Genomic DNA, 17,776 nt, shown 5'->3' with positions numbered 1-17,776 from the left:
TTCACAAATACGTGTGCAGGATGACCCAAAACATTGCACTATTGCACTTCACTATACTTCTACTTATTTCACAATTATAATTGCATTTGTTCCCGCCTTACGTCACAATTACGGCTAAATAAAAGTTAGTATGCTTAAGGAAGAGTACCCTAGGCTTTACGCCGCTAATAGCCTGATGGCTTATGCGAACCCGTTAGATGCACGTGGTGTTATCATTTATTAAATTTTATTGTATTATTATTGCATAATTACTAATATTATCTGTATGTTCTCTGTTGTGGCAATAAAGATTAATACAGATATTATTAATTCATTGTAAAAATTAAAGCACCACTTAAGACAAAATGGTGTCAATGGAGTCAAAGTCAGTCTGAAATCCAAACCGCTTCGACCGTGTAAGAATGGCGTAATCAGATAGACGGCGGCTTCGTACCGAAAGGCACATCAGGTTCGATTATAACCACGGGGAGCGCTTTTTTTTTTTTTTTTTTTTGGGGGGGGGGGGCGTTCTTTGTGTAAATTGGCTTTCCTGCAGTGCGCATTAGCGTAATGATGGACGGCACCAGAGAGGCGTAGAAAGCTTCGCTTTAAAAAGAATTGTATCGAATTCTGTATAAACCTTGCCCCCCCCCCCTTTTTTTTTTTAAAGAGCACGCCTACAAGGAAATGCCTTCAATAACATATCCAGACAAATGCACCTATACAGGGGTTTCCCCAGGCATCGAATCAGGGGGGGTGTCTCAATGGCTCTGGGGGGGTTCATAAACTAGAAAAGCTGTTTTTTATCCCACTAGTTAAATAATAGACGTCTGTTCACCAAATGCTCATCCCCGTGACGTACGTTTTTTCATTTTCTATATATATATATATATATATATATATATATATATATATATACACCTGAGAGGTGGTGCTTTCTATTCAATGCAAGAAAAAAACAAATTTAGAGAAATTCATTTTTTACCATGAAGGGTCCGTATTCAGTTTTTTTTTAATTTCTTGCCATTTTTCAACGTATAAGGACATTTTCGAACTTGTTACCAGGGCCAGTGGCGAAATTTGAGTTCTTGAAACAATGTTTAGGTAGTACACGAATTATGCAGCACTTATAAATCAGGCACCGATTGTACGCTCCCGATTTATTAAAACGCCAGGATAAGCTTCTGTAGCGCTTTTCGCTACTCCCTGGCAGGTAGCAATGTGCTCACAGCGCGGTCAGCCTCAAACCACTTTGCCCCTTTCCTTTGAAAGCCTTTTTTGTGCGCACATACGAACTTGCCACGAGCTGTCGAAAAAAAGGAAATAAATACGTGCAACGCTAACAGCAATCTCGGAGGGCGCACTTTTGTTTATTTTGCCCGAGGCTACGGCCAAGAATAGCAGACGGGCAGCCCGCGCATGCGCAGATCGATACTGAAAATGGTCCATACAAGGACTGACAAGAGTGAAATTCGGTGATTCAAGGGGGGGTGTCCAGAAAAACTAGGGGGGGTCTACACACCCCCTAGGAGGGGTGTAGGGAAATCACTGCACCTATACCACTGCCGATTTTGTTAACGTTGCAAGTGCGCTCTACGGCCGCTCCTCCGATGCTTTTGAATGCCCGCGACTCTTTGCCAGGCCGCATGTCTTAACACCCCAAATGGAATGGATGACTTTATTACAGGAGGAGGCCAATAGGCCCTGTTGTGGGACACGGGGAAAAGGGGAGGGGAAGATTGTTCATATAAAGTCTGCACTGCACTGTGAGCGTTCACTTAGCACGATATGCACAGGTGAAGTTGTGACGAGGGCACTCGAATACGACCATGATTGGGGTATCCAAAAGGAGCCGTTCAGGAGCCACAAGGGGTGTGTTTGGGGGTACATCTAGAGAGAGGGTGAACGATCCGCCATAAAAAAAAATCCGCAGCTGTACAACCGAGAACACGGTGGTGCATTCCCTGCGGTGTCCATACGCGTATCCATTTAAGAATGCAGAAAGATCGACATTGGGCGAGTTGGTATTGGTTGAACATCTTCGAACAACAGCGTAAAAACACAGACACCAGGGGAAGAAAATAACAGCGTCGTCCTGTCATTCTCTTCCCTAGTGTCTGTTTTTACGCTGTTACTCGACGTTCATCCATTTAAGAATACAAGAGGGGCAAGGCATTATGTCAAACTCTTTCTTAATGCGTAAGCACCCTTTGGTGAAAACCTCACCGAAGATACGCGGCGTCTTATAACTACAAAATAAATGCATAAATGGTAATAATTCACTGCAAAAAATCAGCTACCCCTCTGTCGAAAGGACAACCATGGGAGGATGTGAAGAAAGTCCAACACCAGACGAACCAACAAAGAATCAAGCCGACCGTTTTCTGCATTGCAGGCGATTGCGCTCTTCCGGGCATTCTACGACTTTCCCTAGCGTTCAACCGTCGTCGTCGTTAGACGGATGGGTGCATCTTTTGTCTAATTTTGCATGTCCATGCACCCCTCTCCAAATCCGAACTGCTGCTATCGTGCAGGAATGGCGCAAAGGGGTAGCCGTCGGCTTCATGCTGCGAGAGACCCAGATTTTATTCCGACCACGGGAAGCGGTTTAATTTTTCTTCGCTTCACCCGCGGTCATCATCATCATCACAGAAAGTTGGCTTGCCTGCAAGGCATTTTGTGTGGGCCGCAACGTATCAGATCAGAGAGAGGCTGAAAGCTTCGCTTTACATAAGAAAAAAGGAAACGCCTGATAAAACGCGCAATGCACGTGTACATACTACTGAAGCCGACTTTACAGGGGCTTGGTGTGCGGGGTTTTATGGGGCTTTCCTACTTCGATATGAGACTACGTATATTGGCCCACTGTAAAATGTCTTCCCAGCAAGGTAAATATGTAAAGCAGTAAAGCCGACTTCAAAGGAGCTCGGTTCGGTATACAGCAAAGCAGCTGGAAACAACTTTTACGCAGAAGAAGACAATTCTCAGAATTTCTATACCACGTTTTTTTTTTTTTAAGTTTCACGGAAGTTAAACATTTGCGCCCAATCTCACCACTTTTGCTGAGTATTAGCGCTCAAACGGACCACTTCGTATCCCAATATTTCGCATTTTCTTACACTGCAGTTACGCAGACGCCCTGAGCTGAGAGTTAAAATTGCTCCTTTCGTATACAACCAATCAAATGAGACATTTTAATCATTTAACGCTAGAGGAAAAACGCCAGCATAGCAGTAAGTGCCGAAACAGGCTCACTTTGCAAATGAAACAAAGGAACGGGATGACCTTCTGGGGAGTAGTTCTGGAGGCAGACATTGTCTTAGAGCTTCTAAACCCCTTCAAGGTTTGGAGTATCAAATAAGGTGCGGAGTAGCAGTATTAACTCAGCCTGTAATGTAGTCTGTCTTTTGGTAGTTGAAGATCTACGGGAAAAATGTCTCGAGTAGCAGCTGGGTTCGTATTAATTTCTTTCTAAGTTTGTTCCAACTCCCAGAGACGATAGTATGGGCTACTGAAATGCCAAAATCTGTCTGTCTGTCCGTCCGTCCGTTTGCCTGTCTGTCACTAAATTCAACCACTTGCCGTCCGGCAAAATAATAAAAAGACCACGTAACTACTTCATTTGCTGGAAATCAATTGATGCCGTATAGGCCTCATACATGTCAACATTATTCAGCACAAAGAAAACCTCCTGCATACCTGAAGCAAAATATAAGTACATAACCGAGAGTACCAGCGTTCTCTTAATTAACAACACTCGCTGGACTGCTACGTACGAAAGCTAGAAAAAAAAAAACGCTAAAAGCAGCGTCGCAGAGGGGCGACATAAAAGCAAAATACGAAAACAAAAGACGTCGGTTTGAGCTGTTCTGAGCACAAGAAACGCAAAACGCAAAAAAAAGGACGCGTGCTGTACCAAGCGATGGCGCCAGAGCAGTTCAAAGGCGGGAAAATTGAATTGGTCAAAAAAACCTCCCGGGCAAGGTATGGAAGCGCGAAAGGGGAGAGGATGTTACGAGGCGGCAGAAGACGAGATTTGCAGCGAAGCCAGCAGACACGCGGCCTGCGGGAATTCGATTGGGGCGCGCAACACAGGGAACACCGCCACGCCCCGTCGCCCGTGAAGTTGCCGCCCAAGTCGAGTCTCTCTCGCTTGAAAGAGCGCGCTCCAGAATCGTCGCCCTCCCAGCAGCAGCAGCGGCAGCATCTTTCCGAACGCTACCAGCGGCTGCGGCGCAGACTTGACGGTGATGAACTCGCCTGCTGCGAGGAGCCGCCGCCCCGAGGCTTTCCCCAAAACTTTCCCCGAGCAGCCCGCTGGACGGATGACTCGGGGAGCGACGCATTCCTCCTCCGCGGGGCAGAAGAGAGTTAACCGCGGCTTGAGACGGCGGCGAGCGCACTCGGCCGGGCTTTGCGCCATCCAAATTTAGACCACCACCCCCGAGGCCAGTCTCTCCGATGTTTGGAGGAGCCCAGCGGCGGCGCCCGGGATGTTCGCTCGCCACGCGGAACATGCGACACGACTCTGGTATCGTCGCCGGGGCGTTTTGCACGACGAGCACAACACCTTCGGTGTAGTCGCCTACCTTCGAAGGTAAAGCCGCGAAACTTCCGAAAGGGACACCAACGTCAGTGCGATGATTGTATGCGCCAGGGTACCGAGATAAGAGCATATCGACATAAAAAAGCATAAAAAAGCAACGTACGCGTTATTTGAAGGTTGGGGGTTCGTATCACACCCGCGGCGCAAATTTTTTTCCCGTTTTCCCATAAACACGCTACTATCATTTAAAAATTTCTATTTGTGAGGCAAAAAAAAAACACGCCTGCTACGTTTGCTATGACCTAAATATTGTTCATAACTGCTGTATTTTCTTACTATAAGAAAAATACCCAAGGCAAAAAGGGAAAACACAGTAAAGGTTGAAAAGAGTTCATTAAAATTACCGATCATGCCCCGTCAAACTGCTTTTGCCTCACCACTGCCGAGCTCCGCGGCAAAGCCCGCTTGCAAACAGGTGTTTTCGTTTTGAATATCACGTAGTGTGCGGTCTTTAACTGTTTTATCTTCGGTTACGCTCCGCAAGCGAGAAATCAATTAGCGTAGGACGGTTACGTTTCCTGCTGCAAGCTACGTTACTTGCTTCGGACCGAGCTTCAAAATGGTCGAAGAGAATCGCCGAGAAAGCACGGAAGTTAACGAGATGGACGCTCGAAACAGCCTTCTTGCAACCGTGTTTCAACATCGCCGAGAAAAAAAAAAAAGAGAGAGAGAACGAAAGCTGGGCAACGACAAAAGCAAAAATCAAAACACAAAAAACGCGCCCGTTCGACGGCGACGTCTGAACAGCTCAGCAGCGGAGGCTTAACGCTTCGCTCCGAAGGAGCGGCGGTGCGTATATTCGGAAACATCATTTGTCGCCACCTTGTAAAAGTGGCAGCGCGCGCGCTTGAAAGAATCTCGGCAGCGGCGGCACGCCCTTGGTCATTAATTGTGCTTTGTTTTGGACGGCGAAACACCGCCAATGAGCGCTCTCTTTTTATTCTACCGCCGCGATGCTTTTTAAAGCAGCACCGCTAATACTTGGTACTCCTGTCTTATCTTCGTAGCAGTTTACAACGGGTGCGGCATCGCCGGCGAGATCTGAAGATATCCGCTTAGCTGAACGGGAGTCGTTCCGTCTAGAATTTATTGCCGCGACGATGACGGCCGCGGAAACCAAACAAGGAGGGGGAAACTGCTCTCGAGTGCATTTATTTGTGTTATATTGGGTGGTCGTGACCTCCGCATTGCCGACCGAGCAATCGTCTATTTTGGGGTAAGCGCTTTCGTGTTACGTTTATCGGGCTCGCAATTCTCAGTCTCGGGCAATAAGCGTCAGTCCATGGTCGTAGCAGTAACCCGCCGATTTTAAGTTGAATGTACGTAACCTTCAGAGATCGCGCTGAAGGGGAAAAAAAAAAAAAAACAGAAGAAGAAGAACGGAATTTGGACTTCGAAAATGTACGGCACGTGGCCCAGGTGTCTACAAGTTCTTTTTTGTATTTCCTCTTCTCCAGGCGCAGGCCGTCTGCTTCTGCCGAGGAGCGTGACGTCACGACCCACGCGGTAGGTGTGGTGCGGTGAAGCCAACGTCGGAAGGACGAACCATCTCACAGGGAGGGGTTCGGCATTCTATTTCGTTTTTTAGCAAATACACTGTCGTGCCACTCGGCTCTTGGCTCGCTATGGAAGGTGCGTAATCCATTGCTACTGATGCGTCCGTCCTTAAATTCTCCACCTCAAAGCTTTCACCCCGACCGAGCGATCTTTTTGCAGCGGCCGGCGCGTCTATCACGGCCCAACAGGCCTTGCCGCAATGGAGCAAAAAAACAAGCTCGCGATCGCTCGCACGACGGCGGCGACGCGTGCGGGAACTTACCGGTTAAGTTGAGCAACAGTAGCTCGGTGAACAGGAGCGTCAGCGGCCGGAGAAGCATTTCCTCATGGGGCCGCTGCCGGGCCGCGGCGGGCTCCGGTCGCTTCCATACCGCGCGGGCCCCGGCGGCCGCCAAAATGGTCGACGCCTCCTCCCATAGCTTTTCAATCTGTGCAGTGCCCAAACTCCCCGCACACTTCGCTCCAGACTAAGCGGTGCCGTGATTGGTTATAGCATGCGATTGCAGCGTCATCTGTATAAAAACACACACTGAGTTTCCGCGGAAGCGGCGTCGAGTTCGTTGCAACTTTGTCGATTAGCCGATGATGTATTCAGCAACCAGGTATGAACCGAAACTCACACCTTTCGCTTCAAAAACTGAGCTATTTAATGATGAGCTAAGAAATGCCGGTGAAATTGGCTGGACGCCGCGAGGGTGGTGTGACAGACATGCGGCAGACGTTTCCCTACTAACAACTTTGCAGACTATGCCTGCTACGCCTCGGATCCGCGTGGCGGCGCTGCCTGTGGGCGCGCTCGCAGAAGGGCGGGCCGTTTGAGTTGTTGGAGTGGCGGCCGACGGTGCGGTTTTGCGGATGATTAGGATCGACCAGTTTGCGCTGCCGTCCACCGTCTACGCCGGCCACCTGCCATTACGCTAAGCGAATTCTGAACACGGATTGCCTCCCGCCATTTTCGCAGCTCCCCCGTAATGCCGAGGTCCGGAGCTACGCGCCGAGCGTAACACTTCGATCGGGTCGAGTATTGACGGAACTCGAAGGACGTAGCTGTCCAGCCATCTAGATCCACCGCGGCCTCGTCAAGCTGTCCGAGCGCGCGTCTGCTCTGACGGTGAGAGGGAGTCAGGAAATATGCAAAAGGTTTGGGCGTGCCCCACTGCCGGCTAGACAGATAAGCGCGAAAGGAGGCTTGTGGGCAGATCTTTTTTTCCGTCCTTCAGACAGAAACGTATACATTGTCTATGGTGACTTGTTTTCGCCTCAAGTTCCGAAACTGACCACCGTGCATTCTATAAACTTCAACTTACTCCTTAATTCCTACACCATCTATCGAGAGCACAGAGCCATCCCGCAACCATATATGAAATTAATACCTCTACAAACTGCCCTTCTCTCTCTCTCTCTCTCTCTCTCTCTCTCTCTCTCTCTCTCTCTCTCTCTCTCTCTCTCTCTCTCTCTCTCTCTCTCTCTCTCTCTCTCTCTCTCTCTCTCTCTCTCTCTCTCTCTCTCTCTCTCTCTCTCTCTCTCTCTCTCTAGCCTGGTCGAGGTGTTTGGGGCCAAATGACAGAAGAAATGCATGAGTCCGAGACCACATCATTGAAATGCGTCAGCAAGGCATACGCGGCTTCTTGCGCGCATATGATCCTGCAACGGAAAGAATAATGATACAGAGACTCCAGCTGGTTGCAAATTAGGCGAGGCGTCGGTTGATGCAAATGCAGATAGGCTCAAATACCAGTTCACAATGTCTAAAAGCGGCATCGAGGAGCTTCTAGAGATACTTCACTTTGGCGCGAATGGGTGACCGATGAGCCCAATTTAAATTTCAAGCGCGGGAACCCCTCCGGGCTGCACTTTGGTTCACCCACTGAGCATGATATATTATATCGCCGGCGATGGGCCGAAGCTATACGAAGGTCAAGTCGGGGCACGCGTGAACTATACGGGGCGCCTCCCACAGCGAGACCGGCAAGGTAATGGACAGAAATTTAGTCGCGCGAAATGCGCGAATCTCTGAGAGCCCGCGCTCCACACGGACTGCCTGTCCTTTTAGTATGCTTATCGTGAACTTTTTCACTTCTTCATTGCCGAGAGTATGGTGTTGCACTGGCTTGTCGTTCCAGGATAGTACACGCGCAGCACTTCCTGTGTGATGCAAAACGTTGATTATACGTTTTTCAATATGCCGTGCCCCAATCTTAAACTGAGCCAAAAGGTGCCAAAAAACCCTTATTTACGGAAAAATGCGTAGAATTGAGCTAAGAAAACATCTTACAGTCAAAAGAAACACGGGTATTCTGAAAAAAAAAAAAAATTGCTGAAACTCAGGTCGCTCGCTTCGAAACCCGAGATTCTACCCCGACGCTGTTGAAGCCGAACCGTGGAGTTATTTTAGCAGTTCTTCAAAATAATACAAGGAATGTCCCAAGCGAACCAGTAGATGGCGTTGAGTACTCACTGTAGGTGCTTCCCACACAGAAATTGCTTATGGGCGCCTATTGAAAAATCTATGATGAGCTATCGCCGCCTATGTATCCCCATGGTCACCCATAATAGGGCATAAAATAGGTTACAGTCAGCTATTAAAGTTTTTATGCATCCTGCGCTAAAGATTATAACTACAAAATTCTCTTTGGACGATTATAGAACACCCTAGTGTGTTTAGGCTAATCGAGTCACATCTATTCAGGTTACTTTAGCCAGCTACAGTAAAGCCATAGCACCGGATATGGAAGAAGCTAAAGTCACTCATAGGAATGTCGATACGAATGGCCATAGAAATGGCTATAGAAACGGCTGTGCCTAATTGGGGCAAATAGCTAAAGCAAACCAGAAAAAGGATTTTCTATAGCCGACAACACGATATGTTTATATAAGTTGTACCCACAGGAGAATGGAATGTCGCGTTTGAATACAGGACCAGCTCGCGGCTATATAACTCAGGCGATGAGGCGCGCCGTAGTGGAGAGCTCCCGATTAATTTTGACCACCTGGGGATCTTTAACTTGCGCCGAAATCTCGTACACACGAGCGTTTTTGCTTTTCGCCTCCCTCAGAAAAGCGGCCGCCGCAGCCGGGATCGAACCCACGTCCTCGTGCTCAGCAGCGCAACGCCTTAGCCACTGAGCCACCGCGAATAACCAACTAGCAACTTTCGTTGTTCAGTGTAATTATTGTCTCATGGTGGGCAAAAAATCCCGGGCCATCTCCACTAACGTGAAACCTGGGGAGGGGCGAAGCATGCAGTGTATAAGTGTATTCTTTCGCCTTGGCGTTTTTTGCCAACGGAGACGAAACCGCTGCGGTGTAGAGGTATACAGCTTTGCTGTTAAAGTCTCTTGTCTTTGAAGCCCGAAGCTCTCCAGCGCGAGGCGCAAATGAGTGTCCCGGTGTTTTTTTTAGTAGGGGTTACCAAGCTTTCCAGCGCGAGGCGTAAACGAGTGTCCCGGCGTTTTTTAGTACGCGTTACCAAGCGTTCTAGAGCGACGCGTAAACGAGTGCCCCGGTATTTTAGCACCGTGACTACATGAGACGACGGTTACGATGACGACGACAGGAGACGCTGACAGATCAAGCCCCTAAAGGACTTCACCGCCTAAAAACAACAGTGAAAAACACCGCAGTTGATGGGCCAAATATCAGTTCTGTGCAGCGTGAGGGAAAATACGGCAGCAGTCGCCGTTGTCGCGCTCGCGTTCGTAATATTACGTAAGCGTGACGAAGCTTCCCTTTTGTGAGATAGTTGGCCTTCGCTGATAGTGTATTTTTTTCTTCCTGTTTATTGTTACCTTTAGTTCCCATCTACTTGCTCCTCGTGTAATTACATTTGATTGATGGCGCTACCCGTTATTCACACACGCTATTGCCTCTCTCGGCGCCGTTCCATAGCGAAGCGCTATAGGCTGGTGGCACTAACCTCGCCGTTCAAGAACAATCGCCCACACTTTATTAGTTTCACCGCCGGGTTAGAATGCGATCGAAGTTAAAGGCACCCTGCAACACTTTCTTCAACTTTATTTAAAATGTTAAATGCTTGCAGAACGTAGTCACACAACAAACCCGGTAATTAGATTAGAGAATGGCAAAGTACCTCGGCCAGAAATTACTGCTCTACGCCCATCAGATAACTTGGAAACTCCCTCAAAAGATTTTCCTCTCTTTCCCGGTCTTAACGTTCTTCGACGGCCCCAATTACGTCACTGAGGCCATGTAGCGGCTGTTGGCTGGTTTTCCTTCAGTTTCAGCAATGAGCGTTTTTCAACTTTAAAAATCAAACCACAAAAACAAAGCAGAGGCGGAAGGCGCATCTGGTGCGACGAGCAAATCACGCAGTGCCGCTCCGTGCTGGCGATAACTGTAGCTTTCGCAGTGCTTCCAGACGCGAAGGAAAGAGTGCAAGCGCTTATCGAAAGTGTTGCAGGGTCCCTTTAAAAGTCTGCAGGCCCTTCTTCTACTATCCAGCTGGGTGGTCATATTCAGCGCTGCAAGACACTGCGCTTGGTATCGGCGTGCCGCCAAGGGATGATGTCCTTCGCTCGCGAGTGATAGTTTACGTGTCTCCTTATGCTCCCTCTTCAAAGACATTTCATCATCTTTCGCTAACGTCGTTTCAGGGTGTCTGCCCGAATACCATTAATAACTTAAATAACACACCCCTCCCCCTCACCTTGTTCTTTTGCCCTTTATATCCCGCAGTCCCCTTATTCGTGGAATTCACGGCAGTACAGGAAATACTTTACGCAAAGCAGCAGCACACTGGTCAACTGGCTACCTCGACACCGGAGCTTTCATATTCGAATTATGTGTTCTACGCGCCAAAGCAATATACTACAACAGGGCTATAAGCCCCGCCTTATGGGCCTTGCGTACTGTGAGTTGTGTCCGTTTCGAAAATTCCCATTTCGCGTCAGTTTCGGTCCGGATGTAGGCGCTCTCGCGAGGACCCTGAGGAATGGATGTGCTGTCTAGTCGTCTGCTTTCAGCCAATCAGGGCGTGCTCAAAACGGACATGATATTGGCGCGCACCACGCCTTCAGTTTTACTTTTGTGTTGTCGCCAGCGTCTGCCCGCGCCAAGCAGTCAGAAGTGAAGCGCGCGTTTCCGTCTGTTTCTTTTGTATTCCGCACAGGCTCTCTGATTTGGTAGGAATAGTATATAAAACTGTCGTCACTCGAACGGAATCTTCGTCTTTGATCACCGATGTTCGAAATCTTATCCGAGGGTTCTCGAAGCATTAACGTCGAAAGATAAAAGCGAGCAATGCAAGCAATGCAATATTCGAATCGCCGACACTCTCCTGCGCATGTCACTTTGTTGACTGCTCTTTTGCCGCTTGTATATTCCTTGAGTTCTTTGCGGAACACAAGTTCGCCCCAATAAAAGTTTGTCCCTCGAAGAAACATGCGTCCTGCTCGACTAAGTGATAGTTTTTTTCTGACCGTTTCCGACGGTCCGCTCCGGACCCGCGGCCTACACAGCGCAACTGGAGCCAATGCCGTACGCGGACAAGTGCGCCACGCATGCGCAATGGCACCCCCGCTTGCAATCGGAGCCTAGCGGACCGTGGAAACCGGTCCGCGGAAACTCGCTAATATGGACAAAGCTGAGAATTCCGCCGGTGGCGAGGCATATGCCCGAGATTACATGTCGGTATGTATGCATCTCTTGTCGTCACATAGTGTTGGGGGAGTGAGAGCATTCGAATAAAAAGGCGCAAAGGATCGCAGGCTGAAGGAGAGTTGGGATAAAATTTACATCTTTTTTGTAGTTCGTGCGAATTGGTGGCTGAATGATTTGACAATCAATTACCACATTTTGCTCATGACCATATCCACCTAACTTGTTACGTGAGTGGAACGGACACAAACGAGCAAAAGGCCTGGTGTATCATTTCCACGGTTCTCTCTCCGTACAAGATGTTTCCTAATATTTTATGTTTAAGGTCTTTTAATCGCCGTTGAGGTGCGGCCCAAGGCGCGCTGAAAATGATAGATCCATCGAAGGATCCAGATGCTTTGACAGCAGAGAGTAACTTTTTCACTTTGAACCCTTTTATTTCTCCAGAACCGTCGGTTCGGTCTCTGACTGCGCCGTCTTCAAATCCCACGGCCAAGCATCCTCACGCTGTGGCTACGGAACGGGAGCCGGCGGCTCCGAGTTGTCCAGCAGACCAAACTCGAACTGGTACAGGGACTGCAGCACCTTCAGGCGGGCCACGTCGCGCTGCCTGGGTGGAATGCGCCTCAGGTGATCCAGGAGGCTCAGGCAGAACAGCTCGTCCTGGTCGCGTGATTCCCCTAGAGTGGGAGGTGCCGAAGGTGGAGGAATAGGCTGCGCCATTGGCGGCTCTTCTAGCGCCAAGCCCCACTGCAGGTCCGGAGACTCCGGTGGTGACGGCAGCGGCACCGTCGACGCCGCCGAGGAACATCCGGGACTCTCGCCTTCGTCCAGCTCCATTTTTATTACTGCGGGCCGCAGCTGGCACCGCCTGCGCATGCGCAAAACGACGTGGTTCACGGGCAACTCGCCCAGGTTCACGGCGCGGACGTATAGTCACGGCCAGGTTGTGACTGAGACAATGGAGTATTAAAGCAGAGTGCTGAACCATCCCGGAACTAGAATTACAGCAGAGCGGAGAACCGGCCCGGCAACGTATTTCCAAACGCTTCGCTGCACAGAGAACCCACGTGACATGTCTGTTTGTGCGATTGGCTGCGCCCCAAACCTAAAGCGACCTAAAACATACCAAATCACTATTATTAACAAAAACAACCCGTGCATTTGAGTTTAGAAAAAGAAATTAACAGTAGAAAGAAAAGTCAGGCAATGAAAAAAAAAACTAAAAGATAGACCTGCTGGAGATCGAACCCAAACCTTCAGCGCCATTTCGCAGTACTCAACATCAAGGCCACGGAGCCCCATTGGATGGCGCGTTTTAGCGGGCGCTCAAAAGAATAGCGCGCGCAGTCACACCACACATGTCACGTGGGTGCTCTGTGCAGCGGAGCGTTTGGAATCACGCGGCCCGCCACGGTTCCCGGTATAGGCTACGTGTACCAGTGCTCCGTGGGCAGAGGCGGCGAAACCGGCTATGCGTACGCGCATGGGCAAGGGTAGCCCACCTAGTAATCTGCAATAGCTATGATCGACCCCTGTTGCCCGAACCGGTGGGCGAAAGCCAATCGTACGTGTTAGGTTTCTGGCAGTGAGTGAGCTAGTGAAGGAGTGCAAACGAAAATGCGAAGTAAATTTGTATCGACGTCAAGATGTGCACGTCCCGCTATAAAGCCACGGCTCATGTGTCGCACGAACTTGAACTTCACCGAACGACCCGTAGAAAAGCAGGTGAACACATCTAATATAATCACACATGCCCAACTGGGGGACGTAGAACAAAGGAAGCTCCGGGGAAGACGAAGAAGGTGGGCAGGGCGAACGGGGTGAATAAGAGGAGAACGAGAACTCGAGAGATCGAGAGCGGTTAGGTGCAGCCACTTGCTTCCGGGCACAAGTTCGCCCGTGTAAATAAAGGAACTTATTTGTACGGCTCTTTCGCCCATGACAATATCATCGGGTACTTACGCACGTCTCTTCCTACATTGTCTCCTGTGGGAATAGTCTTCCCAAGTAATGGACATCAATGCAGCACAGACGCGCACTCACGTGCGGGGTCTGAGGAAGCCGTCGAGGAAGCCGAGCTCGTGCTCCAGCACGTTCCACTGGCCCTTGGAGGAGACGTGCAGACGCTTCTTGCGCTTCAGGTACGTGTCCCGGATGGTGCGCCACCGGGTTTGGCACTCCTCCACTGTACATGAACGGGGGCCACACATGTACTAATGAGTGCGCGTAAGCGACGCCCAAATTAAATGAAGTTTTCAACGGAAGTTGATCAGTGCAAAGGTAGAGCAATTTGTTGAACTTCTCTAAATAAATTGCCATATCTTTGCGTATTTTTATTCCCATGGCCAGAACGAGGAAAATAGCTGTCTACCATACATAAATGCAAAGAGCATTGCACGACCACGGTGGGCGTTTTATTTTCTCGCTTTGGAGCGGAAACCAGTCTTCCCGTGATCCTGATGGTACATTACGATAACCATCATTATAATTCACGAGCAAAGCGGTAATATCGTGGTCCTTGCGCAAGATTGCACCGCAGGCCCACTATCTAGGAAGTAGAAACTGCAATCTTTCTCCTCATTAGCCCAGTATTAGTAAGGCTTCCAGCGTTATGAATAAGTGTTAGTGCGTAGCTCTTTTTCGCTAATGTAAAACGCACCATCAACGAGGAAGTTAGGCAGTTGCAAAGGCAAGTATAGTGCGAATGCAACTTTACTAGAAGCCCGCTGCTGAGTGGAGGTCAAGCGTTTGCCTCTGAAATTCGGTAGCTGCGTCTGTGATGGAAGCATAAAAATTCGAAAGCCTTTTTCTCAAAAGAAAGAAGGTTAAAACGCGACGTTTCCACCAGTGCTAACTGAGTCAAAGGCAAAGACCGAAATCTACGCTTCGAAAGTGTGAAATCCAACTCTGCTTATAGAATGTATTACATCATCATCATAGTGTGTACTGCCAAACTATATTTTGTGTATTACGAGACGTTCGTAAGGTGTGCAACGACATCCCATTGTTATGTTAATGGGTTTACGATTGATGTGCTCCCTGTGAAACCTATTGCGTGAAGTTGGCTTTCCTCCGTGCACTTTACTTCGACGTCATAAGTGAGGCGAAGAAAGCTTCGCTTAAAAAAATTGGCCGCGTATCTGCTCCTTCCGTTGCAAATGTCGTCAAAAGACGATAGTTTTTGTAGACATTTGCAAAGGAGATTCCCCCCCTTTGCTTTCCCGTCACTTCTCATGCTGTTACTGTACCGTCGCGCTCATCCCAAGGTAAACACACCAAGGGTTTGCTCAAGGCGATTTGAATTTACCGCGTTCCACTGCTACAGGCCGGGTTCCTCGATGCCAGCGCTGCAGTACGGCGGAAACGTGCGTGAATCGAGGCGGCCGACTTGAAGGTTTATAGAACCGCGTGGCGTTCCAAGCAGAACGTAGAACCTACCTAGTGGAACCTTTCGTAACTGTTGCAGCGTTATTTTTTATATGCTGCCTGTAGGTGACGCGGGCAACAGCAGGCGGCGGCTGGTTTTCTGCAGTAGGTGTAGAATATCATTTGCTATCGAAAAACCAAGCATCCATGAATTTTTTAATAAAGGAACAGTGTAAATATTCCTTGTGTATGAATTTTTGGTCTTATATTTGCGTAATGTCCTGTTCATGTTCAACAAAGTTGACAAGTATGAACATATAAACTGGGCTTAGACGCTCACATTTGGCTATGAGTATATAAGACTGTTCTGCAGTGTACATTTTACTTTGGCCGGGTGGCTGAATCGAGTCACAGACAAACAGACGCACGGACAGACAGACATAGACAGACCAAAATTTCTGGGTTTATGTTGCCCAAGAAAGAATCGTCTTAAAAAAACGTGTAAATAGACGGGGGTTCAGTGAACGGGAAAGAGCGGATTTAAGGCCATGTGGACGCCTGAGACCACAACAAGGCACCCTGCCGACCGGAAACTATCTTTGAGCGGCATCATTTTTTTTCTAGGGATAGCACTTGGCTACGGTATGCAGAGCCTCTTCCGATGCCACTGCGCCAAGTCACACCTACCTATCACACGTGCCGCTTTTGTACCGGACACGGCCTCAGCAAGCTCCTGGTGCACGCGTCGTTCGTGCACTTGAGAACGCAGTCAAGCCAAGTGCGATCCACAGTCAGTGGCACACACCGACCCCCTACCCATGATTACACAAGTAAGCCAGAGCAAACATCTGATAATCGTAGTTTTAGCAACCACAAACTGGACAAAATGATTTCTGACAGCTCGTGGGCTCCTTTTTGTACTATATCAAAACAGCCACGCGATGTGCTAATTTCGGAAGCTAATTTCGGAAGTCCCACAGACGACGTACATCGCTTCCGTAGCTTCCCTTTTATTGCTATTCAAGGTTATCACCCACTAGAGGACTATAGCAGCCATAAACTGCCGCGATTATTCTCAAATCCCCACGAAGTAACTGTCTGAGCGGTGAGCCCTCTGAACTAGATCCGCTCCTCTCCCTGGTCCTCTCCAGGATCCAAGATCAGTATATGTCAAAAGATCCGGCACCGTTGGCCCTGCAACGCACGGCACCAGAAAACATCGCAGAGCGCAGCGCGTGTGGAGAACGCGTCTCGGCACGCGAGGAGAACTGCTGCGTCGCGAGCAAAAAAAAAAAAAAAAAAAAAAAAAAGCTGCACCCCAGCCACGCAGAACACCGATTCTGGGGAAGGGAAGATGACTGCGTTTCTGTACTACCCTACAAAAGTTAAAAAAAAAAGCATTACTCTGAGCCCTCAAGTCGCTTTATATAGCACAAGTGGAAATCACAACGCTTCCGCAATAAAAGAACGTAAGCAGACTTGCCTATGGTATGGGAAAGCCACAACTCGTTTGAATTCGGAGCCCGTAAGCTTCATCACGCGCTCCGAGAAATTTTACGGGTTTGCTTTGCCACAGAATGCGATCATAGGACTCTAAAGGCGAGCCGTAAATACCACAGTTTCGTCGTGCATTCACAATGGTAAGTACAACAAATACGCTTTGTCGAGTTCGGATACGGGCATTCCTCTCCAAAGAGGTCTGCAGATCCATGCAAAGATGGCACATTACGAGACGGGAGCGAACGCGCTATCAGACCGCCAAGGTACCTCAAAAGGCGTCAGGTGACACGGCTCAGACGGGACACACTTAATGCAATATGTACCTCACCGCATATTTTCGCACTGGAACGCGCAACGCAGCTTACGTTGAACAGAAGCAGCTTTTCCCTCAGGGCTAAACGGTGGTTTGCGGGGGCTTTTACCACCTTGATCTCGGAATTCATCATGCAAGGCTATTACAATAACCGGGACTCTGCCTCCGTGACCACGGAACGCCGAAGTAATGCACGCTCTCAGAATGGCGACGCGGGCGCGCTACCCACCGGTCACACCGAGGGTTTCGGCGATGTCGGCCCACGCGGTCTCCCGGCAGCTGGCCTCCTTGTGGAGCTTCGAGTGCTGGTCCCAGAGCTGCTTGTGCTTCTTCACCTCTCGGACGAGCCTCTCGTTGAAGGACGCCATCGTGCGTTCCGATCTACAGCTGTGCAGGGTCGCACTGACGGATGCGTGGGCCTCACTTCGTCCTCTTCTAGCAGAGGACACACGATGTACGGCGGCGTTCCTTTTCCCCCGGCCGACGTCAGCGGTGTCTGCTTCCGGTCAGGCGCGTGAGGAAACCCGGCGTCTGAGCACCACCGACAGGGCGAGCAGCTGGCGCTGCGGTGCACTGCTTGCACACGCGTCTTGCTTGATTTCTCCAGTTTTCGAATCCAGAATAGTTCTTAGTGACTTGTGGGCATTCGAGGACTGCGCTGTTAATTGAAATTCTGCGACCCGAATTAAAAAAATTTCGGAGACGCCCTTGAGCAGTGCTGGGCAGTCTGCAAGGACAAATTGAAGAGACCTGTAGCAGACGACGCTGATGCGTGAAGCGGCATATTCTGTTCGGTCTAGGTGGTAAAGAAGCCGTCTAGGTGGTAGTCTAGCCGT

The 17,776-nt window shown here is 49.3% G+C and overlaps 2 protein-coding genes across 4 annotated transcripts in view; both read right to left on the bottom strand.

Annotated features, from left to right (window-relative positions):
* Positions 1 to 6,587, bottom strand: part of LOC144142632 (protein kinase C-binding protein NELL1-like) — a 98,462-nt gene extending 91,875 nt beyond the window's left edge. For 2 of the 3 annotated variants that reach the window (XM_077674279.1, XM_077674277.1), the window contains exon 1: positions 6,405 to 6,541. Coding sequence is in view for 1 of the 3 variants with exons in the window: in XM_077674280.1 (XP_077530406.1) it covers positions 6,405 to 6,462 (58 nt within the window). In the remaining 2 variants the exon portion in view is untranslated. Of the gene's footprint in view, positions 1 to 6,404 lie in introns of all 3 variants that reach the window. The other variant, XM_077674280.1, reaches the window with a different exon arrangement.
* Positions 6,588 to 12,217: 5,630 nt separating this feature from the next.
* Positions 12,218 to 17,507, bottom strand: LOC144141552 (uncharacterized). Its single transcript, XM_077673095.1, has 3 exons — positions 17,170 to 17,507; positions 13,805 to 13,946; positions 12,218 to 12,629 (listed from the first exon to the last, which is right to left on the bottom strand). The coding sequence occupies exons 1-3, from the start codon at positions 17,306 to 17,308 to the stop codon at positions 12,272 to 12,274; spliced, it is 639 nt and encodes a 212-aa protein (XP_077529221.1). The 5' UTR covers positions 17,309 to 17,507; the 3' UTR covers positions 12,218 to 12,271.
* Positions 17,508 to 17,776: the final 269 nt, after the last annotated feature.

Source organism: Haemaphysalis longicornis, unplaced genomic scaffold, assembly GCF_048455015.1.
Source record: "Haemaphysalis longicornis isolate Haplotype H1 unplaced genomic scaffold, Haemaphysalis longicornis Haplotype H1 scaffold_6, whole genome shotgun sequence".
NCBI lineage: Eukaryota > Metazoa > Arthropoda > Arachnida > Ixodida > Ixodidae > Haemaphysalis > Haemaphysalis longicornis.
The sequence above is the reverse complement of the archived record's forward strand: the minus strand, read 5'-3'. Positions and strand labels throughout refer to the sequence as shown.

Excerpts from the sequence above, each read along its gene's own strand:
- LOC144141552 (XM_077673095.1), bottom strand. The coding sequence starts at position 17,308 with ATGGCGTCCTTCAACGAGAGGCTCGTCCGAGAGGTGAAGAAGCACAAG. Across the intron at positions 13,947-17,169 it reads CGAAACCCTCGGTGTGACCG|TGGAGGAGTGCCAAACCCGG; the intron begins GTGGGTAGCGCG and ends GTTCATGTACAG. Across the intron at positions 12,630-13,804 it reads GGCTTCCTCAGACCCCGCAC|GCGGTGCCAGCTGCGGCCCG; the intron begins GTGAGTGCGCGT and ends GCGCATGCGCAG.